The sequence below is a fragment of the Hyaena hyaena genome, unplaced genomic scaffold (genome assembly GCF_003009895.1).
Source record: "Hyaena hyaena isolate Hyena2069 unplaced genomic scaffold, ASM300989v1 scaffold_100, whole genome shotgun sequence".
In the NCBI taxonomy this organism is placed as follows: Eukaryota; Metazoa; Chordata; class Mammalia; order Carnivora; family Hyaenidae; genus Hyaena; species Hyaena hyaena.
In genome coordinates, this window is record NW_024080732.1 from 1615047 (window position 1) to 1636758 (window position 21712).

General features: G+C 41.8%; 1 protein-coding gene across 3 annotated transcripts in view; it reads right to left on the reverse strand.

The window, feature by feature from the left end:
• Nucleotides 1-1884: 1884 nt before the first annotated feature.
• Nucleotides 1885-21712, reverse strand: part of INTS10 (integrator complex subunit 10) — a 31821-nt gene continuing 11993 nt past the window's right edge. For 2 of the 3 annotated variants that reach the window (XM_039235603.1, XM_039235605.1), the window contains exons 10-18: nt 21097-21250; nt 19469-19551; nt 18023-18175; nt 14903-15011; nt 9966-10045; nt 8478-8640; nt 7359-7452; nt 4386-4463; nt 1885-2265 (exon numbers count right to left, since the gene is read on the reverse strand). In XM_039235603.1, coding sequence (XP_039091534.1) covers nt 2109-2265; nt 4386-4463; nt 7359-7452; nt 8478-8640; nt 9966-10045; nt 14903-15011; nt 18023-18175; nt 19469-19551; nt 21097-21250 — 1071 coding nt within the window. In that variant the 3' untranslated portion in view covers nt 1885-2108. The remainder of the gene's footprint in view (nt 2266-4385; nt 4464-7358; nt 7453-8477; nt 8641-9965; nt 10046-14902; nt 15012-18022; nt 18176-19468; nt 19552-21096; nt 21251-21712) is intronic. The other variant, XM_039235604.1, reaches the window with a different exon arrangement.

Consider the following 21712-nt stretch of genomic DNA (forward strand, 5'->3'; position numbering starts at 1 on the left):
GAGGGCACGGCTGAATTATAAAAGATTGGTTCTTTTTTATCTGGCGCCTACACATTTGGGTATCAGAAAGTCTTGTTTTCATGTATGCGGCCCCCAAACACTGATCTGAGAAAGGCTTATAAAACCAAAAGGTAAGAGGGTGTTTCTTTTTTTCTTTTTTCTTTCCTTACAAATAGTTTATTGTCAAGTTGGTGGTAAGAGAGTGTTTAATTTGAAAGCTGTTTTGGGTCCAACACACTCCTCGATAAAAACAGGATGGTTGATATATTTGTAATCAACTTAAATTGGCAAACACTTTAAAACGAGCTGGGTGGAATATTTTTCTGAGAGCAGATGTCTATTATTTAAACGACTTTATTGATTTTAATAGTTGACCCTTGAACAGTACAGGTTTGAAAAGTACGGGTCCATTTATACATAGATTTTTTTACGGGACAGTACTGTAAATGTATTTTTCCTATGATTTCCTTAATAACATTTTCTTTAGCTTTTTTCTAAGTTTATCTTGAGAGAGAGAGAGTGAGCGAGCGAGAGCAAGAGTGAGCGAGCGAGAGCGAGCACGCACAAGAGCATGCAAGTGTGAACAGGGGAGGGGTGTGGAGGGGGTGGGGGAAAGAATCCTCAGCAGGCTCCACGCTATCAGGCAGTGCCTTGGCGCAGGGCTTGAACTCCCATACCGTGAAATTATGACCTGGGCTGAAATAGAGTCAGACGCTTAATGGACTGAGCCACTCAGGTACCCCTCTAGTGCACTTTAAGAATACAGTCATGTGCAACTGCGTGGATGGAACTAGAGGGTATCATGCTAAGTGAAATTAGAGAAAGACAAATATCCTATAACTTCACTCAAATGAGGACTTTAAGGTACAAAACAGATGAACACAAGGGAACGGAAGGAAAAATAATATAAAAACAGGAAGGGGGACACAACATAAGAGACTCTTAAATATAGAGAACAGAGGGTTGCTGGAGGGATGGGAGGAGGGAAATGGGCTAAATGAGTAAGGGGCTTAAGGAATCTACTCCTGAAATCACTGTTGCACTATAAGCTAACCTGGATGTAAATTCTAAAAACATTGAAAAAATAAAATAAAATCCAAAATACTTGAAAAATAATTCCTCTCTATACAAAAAATATAGTATATAATACATCTAATATTCAAAATATGAGCTAATAGTTTGTTACCAGTAAGGCTTCTAGTCAAGAGTAGGCTATTAGATAAATTTGGGGGGAGTCAAAGTTGTATGTGGATTTTGTGCAGTGAGTGGGGGGGGCATGCTGGCACTCTCAGGGGCCCCTACATCGATCAAGGGTCAACTGTATGTCTTATATTTTTAATGCACAGTAACCGAGTAATTCTTAGCTCCTTATTCAAAGCCCTTTCATTCTTAGCCCCTAGAAACAATACTGTTTGATGTTCACCTGACATATTTCAGGAAGCAAAAGAAGGAAATAAACCTGAGAGTTAACACTGGCCAGCACTTGGGACTCAGCAGGCATTCTTCTCTTTCTTCCACAGATTGAATGGGAGGTAACATTTCTTCCCAGCTGTGAGGGAAGTGCCTGAGGCACAGAGGAGTTAGCCTGTCCCAAAGGGCAGGCCCAGGGGTGGCTGGGAGGGAGGAGGTGCCTCGCCCCCCAACTGGCTGCCCCTACACCAGAAGTTTACTCAGGTTCATTTTGGTATAAAGGTTTTGGTATTAAAACTTCCTGAATGAAAAGGTCTGAAAGTATGTTGATATGTAATACTACCAAAGCCTAACTACGGGACAGAAAACCTTGAGCTCATGAATAACATCCCTTTAAGTAAAGTACACTCTTGTTCAGAATCTCACAAGAACTGAAATAAATTTTTAAAAGCCCCAAATTTAGGATGACTTTTATTTACAAAACAGGTTCTTTTGTTTTACAAAAATTACAAAAAATGACTCTTAAAAATAGAAATAGCTTCCCAGGCTCCCGGGAACTACTTTGAAGCAACCAAAGAGTCAGAACTCAGACGGTCTTCTTTCTAAGAGTTGTAACAGCGACGTTTACGAATGCTTCATCGCTTGGCGAAAACCACCCGCGGATCTGAGCTGCCTCCCTCTGGTGGCAAGGGCTCTGGTCAGGCCAGAGTCTGGAGCAGCAAGATCTTCTCGTTGATGCAGAACCTGTGCAGCACCACCATCAAGTTCTCTCCACAGCGGGACACCTGGCGCTCCATGGCCAGGCGGAAGTCCTCCTTCACGCCCTTGGTGATGCCCCGAGTGACCGTGTGGTGCCTGAGGGCAGCGACAGGGAAACAGGCAGATACCACAGTTAGTGCCGGCATCACCGGTCAGGGTTTCCAGGGCAGGAGTAAAACCTGACTGAAATCTAAGTAAAACATTGAAAAAAGGAAGAAAAGCCCTAACCAAACAACCCCCCTGCCCATTCCTTCTCAGAAACACTTAAAACTAGACACACATTTGCCCCACTCCATAGAAGTCTCTATTAAACGTCCAAACGTGTGGTAAAATGCCACCCGCTCTGCTTCTGAACTCCTGCAGCTCTGACGCTAACGCGTGCGTCCCTGTGCCGACTCGTGCAGCGCTGGGTCCGGTCCGCACAGCCACGCAGCTCACGTCCAGACCCGCCAGCAGAGGCCGGAGGGGGAGCAGCATGAGCCAGTCACCACCCCGACCTCGGGCCCGGGGCTTGTCCACAGCCACTGGGGTTCCGAGCGTGTCTCTCTCCCGGTGATGCCAGGACAGGACAGCTCCGCTAGGTGCCGAGCCCACCCAGACTTGGTCTGTGTGAGAAGCGGCCGCAGGGGCTGGAGGTCCCGAAACAAGAGTCTGGCAGGGGTGGGAAGAGAGAAGCAAAACTGCCGAAGAACAGCCAGTGGCCTGCAAAAGCCTACTGGGGACCAGATGTGGTCCCCACACACTCAGGACACGTGCACGCTGTGGAAGGCTCAGTGGGAGCGCACGCAAGTCTCTGGCTACACCCGAAGTTATGCTGCAGAGAAGGAGCTCATAAAGGAAATCCCAGAAAACTGAAGGCACCAAAATGAAGTAAGGAAAAGAAAAATCTAGCAAAACTCAATGGGAACAGTTAAGAGGAAAGTAGTTTTAACTACCAGGTGAGTAATGTAGTAGGTTTAGACCAACAGAGGGCACTTCCATTCCCCAAGTCTACTGCCTCACTACCCTCAGACACATTAATGGGGACTTTAAATTAGTTTTTTACATACTGGCCAAAGTAAAACTGCTGAAACCATTCTAAAATGTTCCTGTTTTTTTTAAAACTTGTATTATCCTATATAATAAATACAACAGAAGTCAAAAAGTTGCAATGCAACAGAAGAAAAAACAAAACTAGGCTCTGTTAGACTAGTAAAGATACTACAGGACATTCTAGAATGCCCATGGGCATTTTAAAGAACCACACAGTAAAACAGCAGCAGTGCCATGGAGGAAACACAGGGCTCTTTGTGGACATTTCCCGTGGAGTCGGCTGGTTGACTCAGTATTAAGGGCGCAGTGTCATTGAGGCTGAGGCCATGAGTCACACTGGGAATAGACGTAGACCCATTTCAGCAGCCCTGAGGTCCTCTTTTCTGGGTTCCTGACTGCAACCCCAAATGGGAGCCAACCCGCTGACCGAACGGAAGTTACTTGTATTTGCAGACAGCAAGCTAACAGGCTTTGAAAGCTCAAAGCAAATTCTTCCCTTAACATCAGTAAAAATATAGTAAAATATGTACCCTGCTGTTCATGGCTCAATGGCATTGTTTCTATACATAAAGCAGTACAACTCAATTATATTTCTATCAGAGTCTCTATCCCTCTGGTAAGTTTGGATGAAGAGAATTCGCTAGCTTCTGTGGTTTAAGGGCATGATAAATCAGCTAATAAAGGCAGCATTCCAAATGTTTTCAGTTCAGAAAGGGAAGGTCTGAAAATCAGTATCAGTGGCAGGGAAATATTGTGGTAAGGCCCAGTTAGACATCAACGCTGGTCACTAAGATGAAAACCCACGAATAAAAATTTACTTAACATAAGCTTCAGCAGCCTTATATATTTATGAACGAATGCCTTATGTTTTATCAAAAGAGATAACAGTCTAGTGCCTAACCTAATGTGTGCTTTAATCTAACACAGTTTTTTATAGAACTTCCCTTTTTCTTTTCTAGATCCATAATGATTTTTAAATCGAACACAAAAACACTGGCAACTTATGGAAAAAAATAAGAAATGTTACAATATTACAACCAGATGGTTTGCCAAGGAATGCAGAACAAATTAAAAAAATAAATAAAGCATGAAAAAGAGCACTGAGGCACAGAGAGCTGAAAACCATGGGCAGTACAACATGTGGACAAAACGCACACTATGAGCAGGTGTTTTCCACTTGGTACCTGTCAGCAGTCTGTATGCTGGGCTGAAGCACAGGTAAGAATTCCTGCTGCAGTAACCCCATGGGAGGGCTAGAAGGCCTTTAAAAAACAGCAAACAGCAGCATTCAAACACCCACACCGACTCACCCTGCACTGCAAAAACAACACGCCAGAGAAAATGCACAAGACTGGAACAGACTATGCAGAAACCCCTGAACTTTCACGGGGCCCCTGGCAACAGTGGTGCCTTCTAGGAGGACGGGACAAGCTAGCAGCCTTCTCCCTGCGCCTGCTGCTGGGGCATGTCCAGAGCATCTTGTTCCGACACCCCGAGCTCCGCCCGCTCGACATCTGGTGTAAAAGCCACCAGTGAGGAAGAGGATGGCGGGACACAACTGAACAGCAGTGGGGCTGACACATGAGAAGACCCATTTTCAAACCCAGCCTCCTTCACTCTCCACTCTGCTCAGGCCCCCGCCAATCCCAGAGATAAACCGGGGATTTCTGGTAACCACCTGTGCCAGAACTGAGGCCTCCAACTGAAGAGGTGCTTCCAAGAGGCCTAGGGTGAGGGTGGGGGGCTGGCAGTATGTTTGATAAAGGTTGAGCCTGAATTTCAAAAAGTATTGAGAAAAGGCACAGATGAGGTGGGGGGGAATGTCTGGCACCCATGGCTTTGCAGAGTTTCGTAACAAAGATTTAGTGTAGAGGACACCATTTTTCCATTTTTGTCTAGTCTAATGCCAACTAAGAGACTACAAATATCAGTATAGAAATAGTTCTGTATTTTAAAATACGTAACAACAAAATGTCTATGTAATGAATAAAGAGCTATCCCTTCTTCTGGTCAGGCCCCGGGTGCCCTCCGCGTTGGTACTGTCCCTGCGGGCATCTGAGCAGGCCAGGACGGACTCACAGCCCTACCAAGGGGAGGGCTGTACACTTCTCTCAGCTGGAGGCACCCCCCAAAAGGTCTGCGATGGCTTCAGAGAATTTGTTTGGAACCCAAAGGGAAAAGGAATATAGATAGTTTTACTCAGGATTTGAATCCTAGCCCCCTCAGACAAGCTCTCTGGCTTCCACAGCTTGCTTCTCCCGCTGTAGTTTATGTGTGAGTAATCTCAAATGCAGGTTTCAGATGAACTCTGAGACTCACACAGCGAGGACTGGGCAAATTCCTACAAGGAATACAGCTCACTAAGTAACAATCCCTATTCCTGCTTCCAGCTGATAGAACAGCAGGTTTCCCAAGAGGCTTAACGATCTTCTACGGGGAGTTAGAAGAAATTAAGGTTTATAGTGACTGAGCCTAGACATGCATGCTGCGGTCCCTGCCTTACCCTAAACAACCCTTTACAGTGGTATCATCTGGGTGCTGAAGAGCCCCCGCTTTCGCTCCTTGTCCTACGAGTTGTCTGCAGGTAACCAGGTCACCGTTCAGCTCAAAACAAACTGCCTACAGAAGAAAGGTTCGGTATAATGAAATCTGAGATCCAACTGTAGATTTTTTTTTAAAAGCCCGTTCCCTCACATCTCTACAGACAGGTAAGCATTATCTGAAGTGAGAGATCACCTGGAAGTGTAACCCTAAGTAAACGGAGTTGATTCTAAGGCTGTTTTTAGATTATGGCGATTTACAGTAAGTGTTAATAAGAAGTAACTAAAAAGCTACTAATAATAGATATGTTTTGTATATCCAGGCTCAAAACATAGAAGTCTTATTTTTAAGCCCATAAAAGGGGTTACCTACACTCCCATATCAAAAAATCATCTTTATTCTCAAACGCTGTTAAGAGTATTTTAACGATGCCATGATTTCCCCAATTCTCAGCTGTAGTCTTACAGAAGGGAATGGAGACAGAAGAGGAGCGTGTCTGGCCCATCTCGCCTAAGCAACCTACTGTGTAAAGGTCTTGTGTTTTCAAAAAAGGGCAGTGTACTCTTTTATTTTAGGTATTTAGAATATTTATTAATAATATTTACAAGACGAAGGACAAAAACTCTGCTTCATCTTCCCATTCTTTAGAAGGGATTCCACAAGACCCTCTTCTGAACAGAAGTAATGTTTGCTATGCCCCAAACCACTGAGGTGCCACATATCCAGAATGAACATCTCATACTTCCCTCTCAACATCTCTAAGGCTCTACAAAGGTAGAATAAGGTGTGGATTTTTGCTCTCAACAACTGAAAACTTGTTCATTTGACAATTGAGAGAAAAAGGAAAATGTTTTCAGCCTTAGCAACACTCCCTTCTCACTCAGGGCTCAGTCTCTTGCAGTGACTCTGACACTGACTCACAGCCATGCTGAGTATGCAGGACGCAAAGGAGGAAGTATGAAAATAAAACTACACGTGGCATTTACAGCACAGAGGATATATTATCCAAACTACAATGAGTACTGAAGGATAGAAGCAAGATTTATGAGCTATTTAAAAATCATAAATGGTCACTAACTTTATCCAGGTGTGGGAGGGCACGCCCGAGACCAGCACCCCATCATTATTTCTTGGGGCAGATGTGTTTTGCAAGGGGGCACTAGACCCGGCTACTGTCCCTGGTGCTATGTAAGCAATGATTGCTTAGGAAGACTTCAAATAAACACTGAAATCTAAGTACAGTTTAGAAATAAAGTCTGTAGTTTTCCCTAACCCAGTACAACTTTAAGCAAGCAGGGCTCTTCTTAATTAAAAACATTCTATGTCCAAAGAAATTTATAGGTTTAGTCAATTCTGGAAAGCAAAAGATCATGAATGAGACTTCTGTTTAGTGAAAAAGTTTCAAAAGTGACAGAGATACCCCAATTTAAAGAATGTTTTATCAGAAGTGTCCTTAAGGAAACACCAAGTTTCAGAAGGTAGCCAGAATCAAATCTACTCTCAAAAACAGAGACCAGGTTTGGATTCCTTTCTATTAAATTTCTGAAAGATCTGGATTTCCTACAAGCACACAAAAGGTGAGCACTTAGCACGGAAGAGCAGGACAGCATGCTTACTTGATCAGCATTCCTTGATTGGGTAGTAATTCCAGATGGATTTTTCCACCTTCTTGAGTTCTTAAGTAGGCGAATTCCTCCAGCATATCGATATCTGCAGGCCAGATTCAGGTTAACCACATGTAGAAACAAGGTGCCCTGCTCTCTGAGATGTGCGACAGGCTTGCAGTGACTGCGTAACGTGCCCATGGCCAGCCTGCTGACTAGAGTCAGTCCTGGAACCCAGGGCTGTCTTCTTGCCAATTAGTGACTCTTATACCAACCAAACCACCTCATAAAGACAAATGTTTCTCATACAGATGCTAATAAAAGAGATTCTATATGGTCATAACAGCAAAATCTGTTTGTTTTTTTAAGTAGGCTTCACACTCAGCATGGAGCCCCATGTAGAGTTTGAACTCACAACCCTTAGATCAAGCCCAGGGCTGAAATCAAGAGTTGGACGCTTAACCGACGGAGTCACCCAGGCACCCCAGCAAAATCTTTTGTTTTCTTAATAAGAAATGAAAGAAGCAGTGGGGATGTGGTCTCCCCGTAAACAGCTAAGAAATACTGCTCTAGGCACTTGGACAAGAATAGCACATTCCTCACACCAAGGCTGGTCTTTCCCTAAGAGTATGAAATACTCCCTATTGTCAAAAACAACTGCTGGGCTGCATGCATGTTTGGTGGGGACTCAGTGGCAGCTGTGACATGGCGCTCTAACAGCTGACCCCAGGGGACAGTCAGGGCCCTAGGAGTGCCCGCAGGAGGCCCTCTGCCAGTAGATGAAGGCCAATGGACTGTTATATTCCATGGTCTCACCAGCCATTCTGGGCCTGTCAGGATCCTGAAGGCGATTAATTTAGGCATCTTGGGGACGTTCCTAGAAGTCGCTGCACGTGGAAAACGGACTTGGGCTACCAATATTCCTGATTCCTTACATCACCTGTGAAGCCTTTTATGACTCTCATGAGAGGAACTGCCATGGTCCCATTTTTAATCACCATTCTGTCTCTCTTCCCCCCCAAACAGAGAAAATCATTATTTCTACCTAGAATGGTTCATTTTTGTACCATGTGTTCATTGTAAAAAAAAAAAAAGTCAGAATTTCTTAGGCTTAAATAAGAAAAAGGATACTTGTAACATAATTGAAAAAATTCTCATATTGGAAATTTCCTTGTTGGCAAATCTTATTGACAGCTTTCAAGAAGAGATTCTCTCCCCGTGGCCACTCTTGCTGAAGCAAGACGATCACATGCCCCAGTGCCATGTCGTCCCTGCTGTCCGTGAAAGCTCGCAGCTGCAAGACAAGGATTTGTGCAGATGCAGAGGGAAAAGGAAATCATGGGGTGATCTTAAATAAAACAAATATCATTTCCTTAAAAAATGCTGCTGTATGGGGTGCCTGGGGGTGGCTCAGTCAGTTGAGCATCTGACCCTTGGCCCAGGTCATGATCTCAGTTTGTAGGTTTGAACCCCACACAGGGCTCTATCCAGACAGCTCAGAGCCTGGAGCCTGCTTTGGATTCTGTGTCTCCCTCTCTTTCTGCCCCTCCCCTGCTCACACTGTCTCTCTCTCTCTCTCAAAAATAAAATAAAGATTAAAAAAAAATGCTGCTCTATGAAAATATGTGATATAGGGAACAAAACATCACACATGCTATGCAAACATCACAACTGCCTTCTGAGGGGGTGTGGGTCCGAACCAGAGAAACCTTCGTTTCCTCTGTGCTGTGAACACGGTCCCTGGCAGTGCCCTCTGTGAGCGTCCTGACGGGGGCTGGACGTGCACGGGGGCTGGGAGCTTTGACTTTGGGAAAAGGGCAAGAGAAGATGAGTGTTTCTATATATCAGAGAGAGGAATTTGAGGATTTCTTTTGAGGGGACGGTTGTGGGTGAGGGTGGGCAAGAAGCCGTGTAGGAGAGGTGGGTTTGAGGAGAACGCGGACTGGGGAGAAGGCAGGGAGCAACAAAGAAGGAAGGAGGAGTGCTAACTGGAGAAACGGCAAAAGGACATTTTGTTCTACATGAGCAGCGAGGATTCAACTCACACTTCAAATGCTTTCTGTCTCCCCAGGTGACTGTGACCCGGGGTTTAGCCTGGGAATTATGGCCCAAAGCAGAGACCCAGTACTGCGGTTCTCCTGCTCACAAACCCAGGTGAAATGCACGCTGGGGCTCTGCTCCAACTGCAGCCACAGGCCTGGAGTCCTTCCAACAGTCTCTAACCCTGCCCAGCTCTGCTGGGCCTCTGCTGGTGGCCGTCCTAATGCCTGAAAGGCTTTCACCCCCCAAATCCTTAGGATAATAAACTCACCATCCCTCTACCAACCCAATGGCATTTGTATTCTCTTCTTCTAGCTAATACATTCTGACATATATTAACGCATAAAGTATTTACTGAACATCACTACAGGCAAGGCTATTTGCATAACTGTCCCACGCTGATTTGCAAACTGCTCGAGGACAGGGGTCATCTCCTACTCCTTAGTGTCTAGTACAGTCCACAATTAGTATTTGTTAATTCCCAGCTCATGTACTCTCCCCACTACACGAAGTCATTCTAGAGCATCGCAGCACTGTTCCAAATTAAATTTCTTTCATGCTAATCAACTTTCAGCTTACCTTAAAACAAGCTAACATTAAATGCAGGCAGTACGGCATGATGGCCTTACTGGTGCAAGGCAGAAGCTTCAGATCTGAACCTAACAAAAGTCCACAATATGCTTGTTATTATCGAAGAAAACAGCTTTGAAACGCAAATGTTTAAAACTTTTTCCAGAAAAAAAGCAACAGTCACACGATTTCAAACATGATTAAACCACGATTATGCTTAGTGATGATGAAACTGGTTTTTGAGGGGTCTCTGGATTTCACTTATCAATCTTCTTTCCTAACCTTCCTTAAATGCTTTCTGCAAAACATTTCAAATGTATAAAAAATTACATAAAGAATATTACAAATACCAGTGTGCTCAACACTCAGCTCTACAGAATGTTAACATTTTGCTTTAAAGATTTTATACAAAATATCACAAATCAGTTGAAGCCTCCTGTGCACCTTTTCAGACCATGTCCTCTTCCGTCACCCTATTATCCTGAATGTGGTGTTTTTCATTTCCATGCAACACAGAGGAAAGTTTTTCAAGTTTTCAGTTTACTATATAAATGGCATCATAGTGTATGCATCCTTCTGCAAATGGTTTTTGGTACTAATACCTATAGTTCTAGTTGACTGGTTTTTAATGCTTATGTACTATTCTGCCATTTACATATACCACAGTTCATTTACCCATTCTTTTATGGGGGACACCGAGATTCCAATTTTTTACTTTTACATACAATGCTGAAATAAACATTCTTATATACATTTTCTTGTGTACTTGTGGGGGAAAAAAAACCTTCAGGCAATAATTTTCCTTAATTTCCTTAATCTCTTCCTTTATGTATGCTCTTCATATCTTAAATCCCTCCCTACCCTCAGGACAAAGGTAACAAGAAATAATGGAGATGCTGTGCACACATATTTATACATGTTTATATCTAAAACAAAAGGTTCATCAAATACAATTTAACCTTTGTACAGGAGATGTACTCATTTTAATGACAGTATTAGACTCCATGTCATTAAAAAAGAAAACATCTGGTTGAAATTCATGACCCAGGGGGTAAGGACACAAGTTGGAAAAGCACTGATCTAAGAAATTTAACTAGAAGAGGGATACAACTGGGTAATGAGATGTTCAACTTGAAACAGCTAAATTGGTCTCCAAAGTGTTGGTCTGAGTTTATAAACATTCCAGAAGCAGACAGGCGATATGTGTCTTGACATCCTGGTAGTCAGGATTGCTACTCTCTAATCCCTGCATTCTCATGTGTGTGAGATGGCAGCTTGCTGTTTTAATCTGAAGTCCCCATATTGCTAATAGGTTGAAAGTTTTTTTTTTTTACTTTTTAGGTTGAACCAATGAACCTGCAAGATCATGACCTGAGCTGATATCAAGAGTCGGATGCTTAACTGAATGAGCCACCCAGAGGCTCTGAGAGTTTTTTCAAATAGTTGTGTGCATTTGGATTTCTGCTTCTGTGAATCTGTTCTTCTTTACCTATTTCTCTGTGAGGGATTGGCTGGTTTGAAGGAGCTCGTTCAAAGTTCTGGATGCTTACTTTTTGTTGATTCTGTGTGTTGGACAATTTTCTTGCAGTCTATGGCATAGCCTTTCACTTTGATGACACTATCTTTTGTTGATATTTTAACTTTAGTGTGACTGAATTTATCTTGTATGCTTTTTGTAGCCTCTTTCTCTACCTAGAAGGCACAAAGAATCTTTTCTGTATTTTCTTCTAAAAGCTTGGAAGTTTTAGTTTCCATTTTTAAATCTTAAAATTTGAAGAATTTCTGTTGTCTTTACAATTGGATCAATTATCCCAGCACCACTTACTGGATAAATTCTTCCTCCACTGAATTGTAATACAACCTGCTTCTCAGTTCTCTATTCCATTTCACCAGTCGATCTCTAGGTCCATACTACATACCTTTATTACTAGAGCTTTAAAATAAGTCTTGATGTCAGCTAGGTCCTGTCTTACCCACCAGATCTGCTTCTGTTTCACAGAGACACTTAATCTTGAAGGGGTCTTTTTTTAAATCTCCCATGTACCTTAAAGAACTTCAATAATGATCAAAACTGTCATTCTTTTGTCTTCTAGGAAATTTTTAGTGTCCTAATAAATCTGCCTACTAGTTGCAAAGACCTTTCCTCATAAAAAAATGTTCTCTTTTTAACTTTTCCATTTAGTCTCAGCTGCATCTCAACTTTCCTTTCTCCAAAGAATTACTCTGGTGCCTTCACTAAGAATCAACTGGCCATATCTGTGTGGGTCTCTTCTGGATTCTCCATTTTTCTGCCAATAATGTCTGGATAACTGTAGCTTTACTTAAAATTAAAAGTCTTCCTATCAGGGAGGGTAAGTTGCCCAGTTTTGTAAGTCTTTTTTAAAACGGTTTCGGCTATTCTAGATTGCACATCCATATAGATTTTGGAATCAAGTCTGGGGGCACCTGGGTGGCACATTTAGTTGAACATCTAGCTCTTGGTTTCTTGGTTTCGCCTCAGGTCATGATCTCATGAGCCCCACATCAGGCTCTGTGCTGGCAGTGCAGAGCCTGCTTGGAATTCTCTCTCTCTCTCTCTCTCTCTCTTTCTCTCTTCCCCCCCACCCCCCTCCCCTTCTCTCAAAATAAACTAAAAAAAATAAAAATAAAAAAAAAATCAAGTTCATCAGTTTCAGCCAAAAAACCAACCAAAAAAAAAGTCTGTTGGGATTTTGACTAGGATTGCACTGAATCTGTAGACACATCTGAGAAGTGGAACCCTAAAACATAGGAGTCTTCTGATCTATGAACATGATTTTGCTCACTTTTCAACAAATTTATCCCTAAGCATTTTAAGTTTTTTAATATTATTCTATTTGGAGATTCTTAAGCTTTCCTTTCCTTCCTTTTTTTTTTTTTTTTAAATTTATTTCTGAGAGAGAGAGACACAGTGTCAACAGGGGAGGGTCAGAGAGAGACAGACAGACAGAATCCGAAACAGGTTCCAGGCTCCGAGCTAGCTGTCAGCACAGAGCTCGACTAGGGACTCAAACCCACGAACTGTGAGATGATGACCTGAGCCAAAGTCAGACGCTTAACCGACTGAGCCACCCAGGTACCCCTTTCTTTTTTTGTTTTAAGTTTAGTTACTCTGAGAGAAAGAAAGGGTGGGAGAGGGGCAGACACACGGAGAGACAGAATCCCAAGCAGGTTCTAAGCAATTAGTGCAGAGCCCAATTCAGGGCTCGTCTCACCTAGTGTAAGATCATGACCTGAGCCGAAATCTAGAGTCAGACACTTAACTGACTGAGCCACCAAGATACCACCCCTCCTTAGGCTTTTCTAACATAGCCACATACATAGCTGCAAATAAAACGCAGTCTTATCTGTGAATGAAAATAGCTATTTTTCAACCTTTATACCTTTCCTTTTCTTGCCCAATTTGCTGGCTAGAATCTCTAGTATACTGAAGTGGTAAGAGGAGATAGATACTATATATTGTTGCTGATGTTGGGGAAAGCACTTGATAGTTCACAGTTAAGTAAGATGTTGAAACTAGAAACATCTGTTTCTAGTTTGCTAAGATGTTTTATAAATCATGAATGATAAATGCAAACATACTGCATAAATGCTTATAGATGGGTTTCTATCTGCATCTATTAAAAAAATTATATGCTCTTTATCCTTTAATATATTAAAGGGACCAATTTTCCTATGTTAAACCACCTTTGCATTCCCAGTATACTTGGTCATATGTATTACCCTTTTTATATGCTAATGTATTCTATTAGCTAATATTTTTTGCTGTTTGGGTTATGTTGGCCTTAAAAATTGAATGGAGTAGGGTTGGTGTTACTTCTTCCTAAGTGCTTGACTTCATCAATGAAGCCATTTAGATCTGGAGTATTGTGGGAAAGTTTTGATAACAAATATAATTTTTTGATAGATGTAGGAACATTCATATTTTCAGTTTCATCTTTGTCAGTTTTGTGTTTTTCACAAATTTTTCCATTTCATTAAGTTGTTGAATTTACTGATGTAAAGTCTAATAAATAATTTATTCTCTTAATGTCCTTTTGATTTCAGTAGGATCTGTAGTGACATTCCTGCTACTGGTAATTTGTGCTTTCTTCCTGATCAATCTTGTTAGGAGTTTATCGATTTTATTTTTTTTCCAAAAACCCCAACTTTTAGCTTTATTTCCTCTATCTCATTTTCTATTGCATTGATTTCTCCCCTTTTCATTATTTTCTGTCTTCTACTTTCTTTGGGCTTAACTGGCTTATCTTTTTCTAAATTCCCTTTTTAATTTTTTTTTAAGTTTATTTATTTATTTTTGAGAGAGAGAGAGAGAGAGAACGAGAACACAGGTGGGCAAGGGGCAGAGGGAGAAACCCAAGCAGGCTCTGTTCTGTCAGCACATCCTGATGCAGGGCTTGAACTAACAAATGGTGAGGTCATGACCTAAGCCAAAATCAAGAGCTGGACGCTTAACTGAATGAGCCACCCAGGCGCCCCTCTTTTTCTAACTTCTAATATGGAAACTTAGAACCAAGATAGTGAATCTTTCTTCCTTTCTTATATAAGCATTACAACTAAATTTATTTAATTTTACAATCAATATGCTAGTTGAGGTGAAGCTCAAAACAGCCTAAGAGGGATATGCCAGTAGACACTTCTTAACTAATCATCTGCAACTTTTCCAAGAATTGCTAAAGATAGGAAAAGGAATTGTCAGATATTCTTCAGAGATAACAAACTCAGGAAGTGAAGAGAACTTTGGAAGAAACACAGATTTGCAGCTGTTTATGAAATCAGTGCCAAGGACAAGCTTGGCAAGGGATTAACTTTTTATACAGTCTGTCAAACCCTGCAGATCATACATTACCTCATCGGGAGTTGTAAAGAATTTTCCAGCCTTGGGTAAAGCCATTTTTACAAAATAAGAGTAAAACTTGTCACTGTACCTTTTCTAAATTTGGGCTTTATTTTTGAGGGTTCTTCCTGTGATTTGCCTCCATCTTGAATGGGTAGTACCATGTAGCACATCAAATCAAGGACTTTTTCACATGTCATCTAAAGAAGATCAGATGAAAAGGTACTGATCTGACATTTTCTCACTGAAAGTAAATCAACATAACAACTAATGTACTTGTAGCATACAACTGGGCAATGTGTGCACACAGAGGTCTACAGCATGGCCTCCAGTCTCTTTTAAATTTATTTTTATTTTTTAAAATGTTTTAATTTTATTTCTGAGAGAGAGAGTGAGACAGCACGAGTAGGGGAGGGGCAGAAAGAGAGGGAGACACAGAATCTGACGCAGGCTCCAGGCTCTGAGCTGTCAGCACAGAGCCCAATGTGGGGCTTGAACTCACAAACCTCAAGATCATGACCTGAGCTGAAGTCAGACACTTAACCGACTGAGCCCCAGGCGCCCCTCAAGACTCTTTATGGGAACATCACTGTTTACTCAACAGAAAATGTAGAAAAAGTAACTAAGATTAAATACAGGGTACTAGACTTTTGAGAGAATAGTAACTCCTTTTTTGCTGTTAAAACAAAAGAACAAAAACTAAAAATTAGTCAAGTATTACCTAAACTACCAATGTGTTTAACAGCACAGTGGCATCGGAAGGAAGAATATCCCTGCCTTAAAGATATTTAATACCTCAATGAAGAGAAAAGTCAACAAAATGGGACACAGAGCAGTGGACTAAATGCTATGATGTAGAGCATAATGTAAAATGGAGGAGCAATACACACAAGCTAAACTAGCTGGTAACGGTTCAGGAGGGGTTACCTTCACTCAAGCCTTAAAGTGGGAATGAGTTGAAATGTGGAAAAGAGAAAAAAACCGTTTCAGAGGAGAAAGATGTGGGAAAGGGCTGGGTATTGTTTAAGCGGTGGAGGAGGGCGTGGCTTAGGAAATACACTTAGGAAACTGGTCGGAAGCAGTGCTGGTGGCTGAGGGAAGCCTTAAGTGCCACACTGAGTGGCCGGTCTCCATCCACAGAGAGTAAGCCATCACCTACGGTCTACCTGTCCAAATTCTAATGATAACAACTAGATTCCATTTAGGGAGCATGACAACCCTGTCATTATCCTCAATCTACAGATGAGGAAGTACAGTGTGAAACCCATGCCGCTCTACCTTTTTCATGTCTTGGCACATTCAGAAAATAGCTGTAGGGCTGCTCAGAGCTGGCAGTACCAACCTGGGGGCTCTGGCTGTGGTAAGCCACAGCCAACTGAGAGGATCAGTTGGCACGTCCAGAACCACTCACGGCCACAGGGTCGTGAAGCTCTAGCTTCAAGAGCTCAATAGCTCAGGAATTAAAAACCTGAACACTGGAGTCAGACAGCATGGTGAGGTAACTTGGCCCAGGTTACAGAGTGGCCAAGTGGGAGGGCCAGGATGTGTCCTCCAGAGTCACATGCCATCATCCTTCAGTGCCCACCTCCAGCCAATCTTTTTTGTAAATCTTTCCTTGACTACTTGGACCCTGGTGAAAACTCCCTTCTCTGAATGCCTCCTGTGCATATGTCAGGGGCATGCCACTTCATATCTGGTTTTTAACTGTCTGATATAAACACCTTCACTCTTCTCTGTAACTCAATTCTACATCCTGAATGCAAGGATTCCACATTCCCCTCACCCTGCTTATATTCTCCACCCCAGCCCATGGCTCAACTTTGGGCACCTGGGAAGTCAATTATTTCAATTAAGTGGAATGATGACAGCAATCTTATCATAGAAAGCAACAACCATAACTTAGAGATAAAAAAAAAGATTACAGGCAAAAAACTCAGTTCAGAGCCATGGATTAGGGTGGTGGGTAAAGGAAATAAAAGGCACTACACCAAAGACATTAGCTTCATACTAATCAAAAAGATTAGCTAGAGGAAGAGTCAACCACGATTTGAGGGTTGTACACCTAAGGGCCAGAGAATGAAGGAAACTCACATCTGGACATGCTAGGTCTGAGCTGAAGACAGAGGGCTGAAGGCAGCTGAGATTTGGGAATAAGTTAAGTTACAAACCAAGGAGGGTCGGCCTAGCTGCGATCAGCTTTAATGGAAGTCCTTAAAGAGAATGAGCTTGCCTACCTTAATTAAATCTACCTGTTTATTTTACATTCCCTCATACTATGCTGAACATTAGTGCCTGAGTAACTGCCTAATTCTATATGATACATGCATATCTGTGTGAGTAAATATATGTTCTCTTTTAACTTATCAAAAGGAATTCACTGAAACTTACATTAGGTACTTAATAATTACATAAATGATGGCAGAAAAGTATTTTCAATTTTCAATGCACGTATTTTACATACTAATTGTTTCTTCCTACATGATGAACTGTAAATTGTATTTCAAACGTTAAGTTTAAAAACTTACTTTGGGGTTACTATTCACAAAGTAATCAACATATACAAAGATGAGAAGAAATCAGAGTTTGTGTGTTAAGTTGTGGTGGTGAATTTATACAGTACCCATGTATATAAAGAATGTGCTTATCACTGAATTCAAACATTTATTAAGTATCAGAGCTGTGCAAACCACTGTGGTAGGTGTTATGAGGCACTCAAAGGTAAAGAACAGGGCCCCCACCCTGTGGCAGGAGGGGCGCACAATTATGGAGGAAACAGACCTGTTCACATATCTGCTCCTGGAATACCCCACAAAGTATCATCATCAAGTAAAAAGCGAATTTGAGGCTCAGATAAGCAAATGGAAACCCTCCGTTTCCCACTTAGTATATGCCTCTCCTCTCCAAGTACAACAGGATTGATCCTGCACTAACGGGATTCCAGATAAGAAAGTAAAGGAAAAAAAAATCATCCTCCAATAAAATAAAACCTGAAAAGAACTGAAGTCTATTTCAGGAAAGCTGCTAGTAAAGAGAAAACAAAGTAAAACAAAATCAAGATCTTCATCAGCAGATTAGGTGATTAAAATCTAGGCAGAAAAACCCTATTTCAAATAAACATGCATTGTATTAAAAGCCCACCGTAGGAAAAAGAGGAAGCCCCAGGGTAGCTGAGCGCATTGGAGGGTCCCCATGCAAGGCACACACTACTCACTCTGTACTCTCCTAGAGCGAAGTGGCAAGTTGCTAGCTGGATGAGTGCCCTCTGATGCTCCAGGGTCCCCTGGCCAGTGATCTGTGGCTGAGGAAGTGATCCCTGGAGAGCTGCTAAATGATGCAGGCTGGCTATTGCTTTTTTGTATTGACCCTAAAAAAGACATAACACCGAGGAGCTGAAAAACACTGCCATTTTGGGGCGCCTGGGTGGCTCAGTCGGTTAAGCGTCCGACTTTGGCTCAGGTCATGACCTCATGGTTCGTAGGTACGAGCCCTGGGCTCTGTGCTGACAGCTCAGAGCCTGGAGCCTGTTTCAGATTCTGTGTCTCCCTCTCTCTCTGACCCTCCCCTGCTTACGGTGCCTCTCTGTCTCTCAGAAATAAGAAAACAAAAAACACTGCCATTTAAATAAATCTCCACAGTTGATTAGGCAAGCAGCAAGCAACTCCAAATAAGGCAGCTCTGCTTGATCATCTGAGGAGGAAAGAGGAGACTCAGCAATAATCAAACCAACTTACTTAAAGCAAGATGGAGTTTCTCAACGGAGGTACTTTACACGTACAAAGTTTTCTCTCTGGTCTTAATTCCTTTTTGGTTTTTTTTTTTTAATGTTTATTTATTTCTTTTGAGAGAGACAGAGTGTAGGAGCAGGGGATGGGAGAGTGAGAGGTAGACATAGAATCTGAAGGAGACTCCAGGCACCAAGCACAGAGCCCAACATGGGGCTCAAACTCCTGAATCGCGAAATCATGACCTGAGTGCAAGTTGGATGCTTAACCAACTGAGCCACCCAAGCACAACCTCCCTCCCCATTTAGGTTTATTTAATGGTTTTTTTAGTAATCTCTACACTCAAAGTGGGCCTTGATCTCACGACCCCGAGTTCAAGAGTCACATGCTCTACTGACTGAGCCAGCCAGGCACCCTCAGTCTTAATTCTTAAGACTAAATAAAAATAACACCAGCTTTTGGATAAAGCACATTTTGGATATACCACTTTTTATAAATATTTTACTATTAACACCATTTCTCCTTTACACAGGATGGAAGCAGCACCCTGTCTGTTTCAACAGTGGAGGCTGGGAGCTCTATACCCCTTAGGGAATTATTTGCTCTCTCTGTTCCAGGCACACAGAGAGCCAGGCAGAAGGCCTACATCAGAGGGCAGACAAGGAGGGGTGGGAAGTATTCATCTTTTACTGAAAAGTAAAAATCTTACTTTATAGAAGGGTGTGGCTGGACATTGCAAAGGTAACACAGAAGATGCAGCCTTGTCATTTTGGAGTCATTTTGAGATGAAAGTGGGCCATAATCCCTCTGCCACTGAAGACATGTTATGTCTTCAGAGCATGACTTGTCTACAGCAGGAACACACACACATTGCACACTATACTAGGTTCACAGTAATAATCATCCTTTACAGACACAGGAACTTAAAACGTTACCTGATAGATGATCATATCAGTGAGGAAGATTCTTAACCAAAGCCAAGTATCTGTCTTCCATGCCAAACAAATTCTTGTAAATTCTGAGAATTTAAAAGCAAATTCACCAAAAACATGTTAACACAGAAGCAGAAAACAAAACAAACCCAGCAAAACAGAGACAAACTACCAAAAAATGGATAGCAACTATCGACTTTGATTTCCGTAATAACGGTCTAGAATTTGAATTAGACAGTAAAGTTAGAATATAAAACACAAGCAGTATTTTCATTGGGCACCAACAATTATTAAGCACATACCATATCCCAAGAGTTGTTTAAAACGTAGTTCACTTATGATCTCATTTATCTTGTAACTAACTTTGCTCACCTCAGAAAAATATTATTTTCACCCAGCTAAGAAAACAAAGATCCAACACTATTCATTTTTTTAAAAGTCAATTTATAACAACAACAAAAAAATCCGCTCCAAAGGTCAAGGTCACATACATATTTACAATTCTTGATGCTATTGGAAGAAACCAAGTGATGTCATATTGAATCAGAAAAAATGAAAATGATATGACACATCTGACCAAGAAGTACACGTATGTGATGCAAGGGGGCCAAAGGATGAAGGTCCACTGGCCGGAAAGAAAGTAAAGGGCCTTGGTTCCAAACTATAGTAAAAATACATTGGTTAGCAAAGAGATACTGATATCTAAGTAATGTTGAAATACTTTAAAAAAAAAAAAAAAAGTCTACTTGACAGAAAAAGAGAGAGCACGTGAACATGTTGGGGAAGGGCAGGGAGAGAGGGCAAGACAGAATTCCAAGCCGACTTCGAGTGGTGATGGCAGAACCCAATTTGGGGCTTGAACTCAGGATCTATGAGATCACGACCTGGGCAGAAATCAAGAGTCCAACATTTAACTGACGGAGCCATCCAGCTGCCCCTGAAATACTTAATCGCTGTAAAACTTCCCCTAGTTTTACGTCTACTCTCAAAGGAAAAGAAGCTTTCTATAGTGTGAGTTTTTCAGGCAATGGAGTTAATGCAGATAAAAATAGCATTACCTTTTGTATGCTTGGCTACACATCATAAGGAAGACACAAGACAGGAGACAAAAGAAACTAAAAGCACAAAACAAACAGACCAGCAAGAAAAAGAGGCCCACAATACAAATGTTAAAAGACCAAAAACTCTCCCTGACACTGCACCCCAACCCTAATTATAATAAACCCTCAGAGTAGGGGCTTGTACCGCGTGGCTCAGTCAGTTAAGCCTCTGGCTCTTGATTTGGGCTCAGGTCATGATCTCACTGATTTGAGTTCAAGCTCTTCACAGAGCTCTACACTGGCTGGGCAGAGCCTGCTTGGGATTTTCTCTCTCCATCGCTGTGTTCCTCCCCCGCTTGCTTGAGCACTCAAATAAAACTTTCAAAATAAAACTCGTGGTAGAGGCTTAGAGGTAAATGGTTATTTGGTTAATAACTGATTAGATGTCCTGCTCTAAAAAGAATCCTATAAAACATGTAAACTACTGTAATCAATTTAGTTAGCCATGTCTTATTTTAAGCAGAATACTGTTTCTAGCACAGTGACCTTACATAAAAATTAAACAGCACCAATACAACACCATGTCCTTACCCTTGTCGAGGAATTCTAGGGAGTAGAGCAACTCCCAGCTCTCCCTGGCCAGCTTAAAGCTTTCTAGCACTTCAATGGAGTTAGCAAGCTCTGCTTTATTGACTACGATGTGACGATTCCTTCCTTTTGCTGAACAGTCTTCATCATCTGAACTCTGTTTAGAGAAGGTGAAGAAAGGATTAACTGAGTCACATACACGTGACCCTTCAACAACACAGGTTTGAGCAACACAGATCTGTTTATACAGGAAATTTTTACAGTACAGAAGTGTAAATGTATTTTCTCCTCCTTATGAGTTCCTTAGTAGCATTTCCTTTCCTCCAGCTTACTTTAAGAATACTCTATACTATGTAGTCTATACTACATAAAACATACCAAATATAGAATAATCAACTATTTATGCTGTCAGTAAGGCTTCTGGTCAACAGAAGGCTGTTAGTAGTTAAGTTCTAGGTGAACAGGAGTTATACACAGATCTGACTGTGCAGGGCGCAGGGGGTTGGCACCTCATACTCCCTTGATCAAGGGTCAGCTGTACCAGTATGTTATTATGTTTATTGCCACCAATTCGGATTACTATATGCATTTTATACAAAAGGATACTATCTTGAGTATA